Genomic DNA, 3,174 nt, shown 5'->3' with positions numbered 1-3,174 from the left:
GTGCAGCCGTAGTGCCCGCCACTCAGATATTTCGGATTTGCTCTGATGTGGAATCGAGCCCTGAAAAGTGCAGCAGCAGCAGCAAGGACACCAGCAGCAGCAAGAGCAGCAGCAGCAACAACGGTCGTGGAAAAGTTGCTGCAGCTGGGCAGCCGGCAGCATGCGCCTCTTCCGGTCCCTCAAGCCCGAGCAGCAGCAGCAGCAGCAGCAGCAGCAACAACAGTAGCAGCAGCAGAGGGGCGCGTATTGTGCGCTCTCCATCTGCTGCTGCTGCAGCTGCTGCAGCAGCTCCTCGCGTGTCAGCCTCCTCCTCGCCCTCAGCGGCGTCGCCCGCAGCAGCAGCAGCACTTGCTGCTGCTGCTACTGCGGGCGACGCCGCTGAGGGCGAGGAGGGGTCTGACACGCGAGGTGCTGCTGCAGCAGCTGCAGCAGCAGCAGATGGAGAGCGCACAATACGCGCCCCTCTGCTGCTGCTACTGTTGTTGCTGCTGCTGCTGCTGCTGCTGCTGCTCGGGCTTGAGGGACCGGAAGAGGCGCATGCTGCCGGCTGCCCAGCTGCAGCAACTTTTCCACGACCGTTGTTGCTGCTGCTGCTCTTGCTGCTGCTGGTGTCCTTGCTGCTGCTGCTGCACTTTTCAGGGCTCGATTCCACATCAGAGCAAATCCGAAATATCTGAGTGGCGGGCACTACGGCTGCACCCTGCTGCTGCTGCTGCAGCAACTGCTGTTGCTGCTGCTGCTGCAGCAACTGCTGTTGCTGCTGCTGCTGCAGCAACTGCTGTTGCTGCTGCTGCTGCAGCAACTGCTGTTGCTGCTGCTGCAGCAACTGCTGCTGCGGCAATTGCCGCAGCCGATGCTGATGCTGTTGTTGCTTCATAGCCGCTGCAAGCTTCCCATTGTTCACTCTTGCTGCTTCTGCTGGTAGCCCTGCCGCTGCAGCTGCTGCTGCCTTTTCCGCTGCTGCTGCTGTTTCTTCCGCAGCAGCAGCAGCAGCAGGTACAGGATCGCTAAAGAGCCGATGAAGCCGCGCCATGAGAGTCCCTCTGTCTCTTCTTTGCTGCTGCTGCGCCACGCTGCGAGCAGCAGCAGAACTGCACGGCTGCTGCAGCACTTGGCGCCGCTGCATTAGCTGCTGCTGCTGCAGCTGCCGCTGCTGCCGCAGCTGGCGTTGCTGCAGCAGCTGCTGCTCCAGCTGCTGCTCCTGCAGCATCTGCTGCTCTTGCAGCACCTGCTGCGGCTGCAGCAGCTGCTGCTTCGGTTGCTGCTGCTGCTGCTGCAGCTCCTGCTGCTGCTGCTGCTGCTGCTGCTGGTACTGGCTCTTGAGCCTTTGGATTTCCATGAGCTCGAGGCGCTCCTGGTGTCTTTGCAGGGCCTTGGCCATGAGCTCTGCCTTCCTTTCTGCTTCTGCCTTTTTTTGCTGCTGCTGCAGCTGCCGCAGCTCCTGCTGCAGCTGCTGCTGCAGCTGCTGCACCCCGCTCAGCAGCGAGGCCCCTAGCTGCTGCGCCGGCTTTTTGTAGCGGCCAATGAGGCCCCCAATCATAGCAGGGACTGCAGCAAGAGGGTCTTCTTTGAGAAATCTGGGAACTTGTTCGTCATTGCTGCTGCTGCTGCTGCTGCTGTTGCTGCTGTTGCTGTTGCTGCTGCTGCTGCTGGGGAGGGCACTGGCGCGGCTCTTGAGCTCGGCGATCTCCAAGTCGAGGGCCCTGCGGCGGCGCACGTGCTGCAGCAGCAGCTGCTGCTGCTCCTGCAGCTCCTGCTGCAGTGCAGCAGCAGCACGGCGGATGCGGGTGTATGTGTTCCTGAGGTCTTCCTCGCTGAGGGCAAAGAGTGCTGCTGCTGCTGCTGCAGTTTTGCTGCTGCTGGGGGCCCCTTCTTCGGGGCCCTGCCCCGCCTCGCGCTTCAGCTCTTCGCCTGCTGCTGACGGTGCTGCTGCTGCTGCTGCTGCGACGGCCGTGGCGCCTGCTGCTTCCACTGCTGCCGCCACAACTGCTGCTGCAGCAGCTGCTGCTGCTGCCCCTTCACGAGGGCCTGCAGCGCCCACAGGGAACACTTCTGGGGGCTGCTGCTGCTGCTGCTGCAGCAGCAGCGGCTGCTGCTGCTGCAGCAGCAGCCCTTCGGCTGCCTCCATGTGCCCGCTGCTGCGAGTCGGCTGCAGCCGCTGCGTCTGCAGGCGCTGGGGCCGCTGCTGCTGCTGCTGCTGCGCGCGGACTACTGAGCGGTTCTTGAAAAGTTAAATTTATTATTTTCCAAATAATTTAATGTTTTATTATTATTGAAACTAAATGTAATTGATTTCACTGGAGTCAGAGGAAGGCTAGCGTGGCTGCTGGGCGTCTCGCTCGCCGCGTTGGCGCCAGTGGCTGCTGAGCTTAGGAGGCGCCCTGGGGCTCTACTTCACCAACAAATAAAATGAAAGAAAAAACAAATTAAATTAAAAAGTTTAAACCGAACAAACGCGGAACAACTCCAGCTGTACGTACACCTCAGACAAAGCTGCTGCTGCTGCAGCAGCGGCGGGCCCGGCGCTGCTGCGGGAGCCCCGGGGCCCCAGCGAGCACAGGATCCTTTTAACACTTAACTCACTTTATTTCTTGTTTTATTTCACAATATTTGGGATTTTTAATTCAAGTTGACTTTCAAATAGTTCGTTAAAAGACATTTTGGACAGCTAGCGGTGAGACAGTCTGCACGTCGGCCGTGGACCTGCAGCAGCAGCAGCAGTATCGGGAGCAGCAACAGCAGCAGCAGACACCCAGATGAGACTCGCAGCAGGAAACCCCACCGCACCTGCTGCAACACTGCGCCGCCGCAGCCCCCAGCTAGCCACGGCTAGCCCCAGCTAGCTACGACTTGCCACAGCGAGCCAAAGTTAGTATCAGCTATGCCCAGCTAGCCCCAGCTAGCTGCAGCTGGCCCCAGCTAGCTAGCTGGGGTAGTCTCAGCTAGCTACGACTAGCCATGGCTAGCTGCAGCCAGCCATGGCTAGCTACAAGCAGCCCCAGCTAGCTGCAGCCAGCTGCAGCCAGCCATGGCTAGCTAGAGCCAGTCTCAGCTAGCTGCAGCTAGCTGCAGCTAGCTACAGCTGCAGCTAGCTAGCTGCAGCTAGCTGCAGCTAGCTGGGACTGGCTCTAGCTAGCCATGGCTGGCTGCAGCTGGCTGCAGCTAGCTGGGGCT

General features: G+C 60.3%; 1 protein-coding gene across 1 annotated transcript in view; it reads right to left on the bottom strand.

Moving 5' to 3' along the window:
* Positions 1 to 2,128, bottom strand: part of ETH_00030340 (ABC transporter, putative) — a gene marked incomplete at both ends in the record, with an annotated part of 6,934 nt that extends 4,806 nt beyond the window's left edge. Inside the window, one exon of the mRNA XM_013373406.1 lies at positions 219 to 2,128. Coding sequence (XP_013228860.1) covers positions 219 to 2,128 — 1,910 coding nt within the window. The remainder of the gene's footprint in view (positions 1 to 218) is intronic.
* Between the last annotated feature and the right edge of the window lie 1,046 nt (positions 2,129 to 3,174).

This window comes from Eimeria tenella, genomic scaffold (assembly GCF_000499545.2).
Source record: "Eimeria tenella Houghton genomic scaffold, Eth_scaff144, whole genome shotgun sequence".
Lineage (NCBI taxonomy): Eukaryota > Apicomplexa > Conoidasida > Eucoccidiorida > Eimeriidae > Eimeria > Eimeria tenella.
The sequence above is the reverse complement of the archived record's forward strand: the minus strand, read 5'-3'. Positions and strand labels throughout refer to the sequence as shown.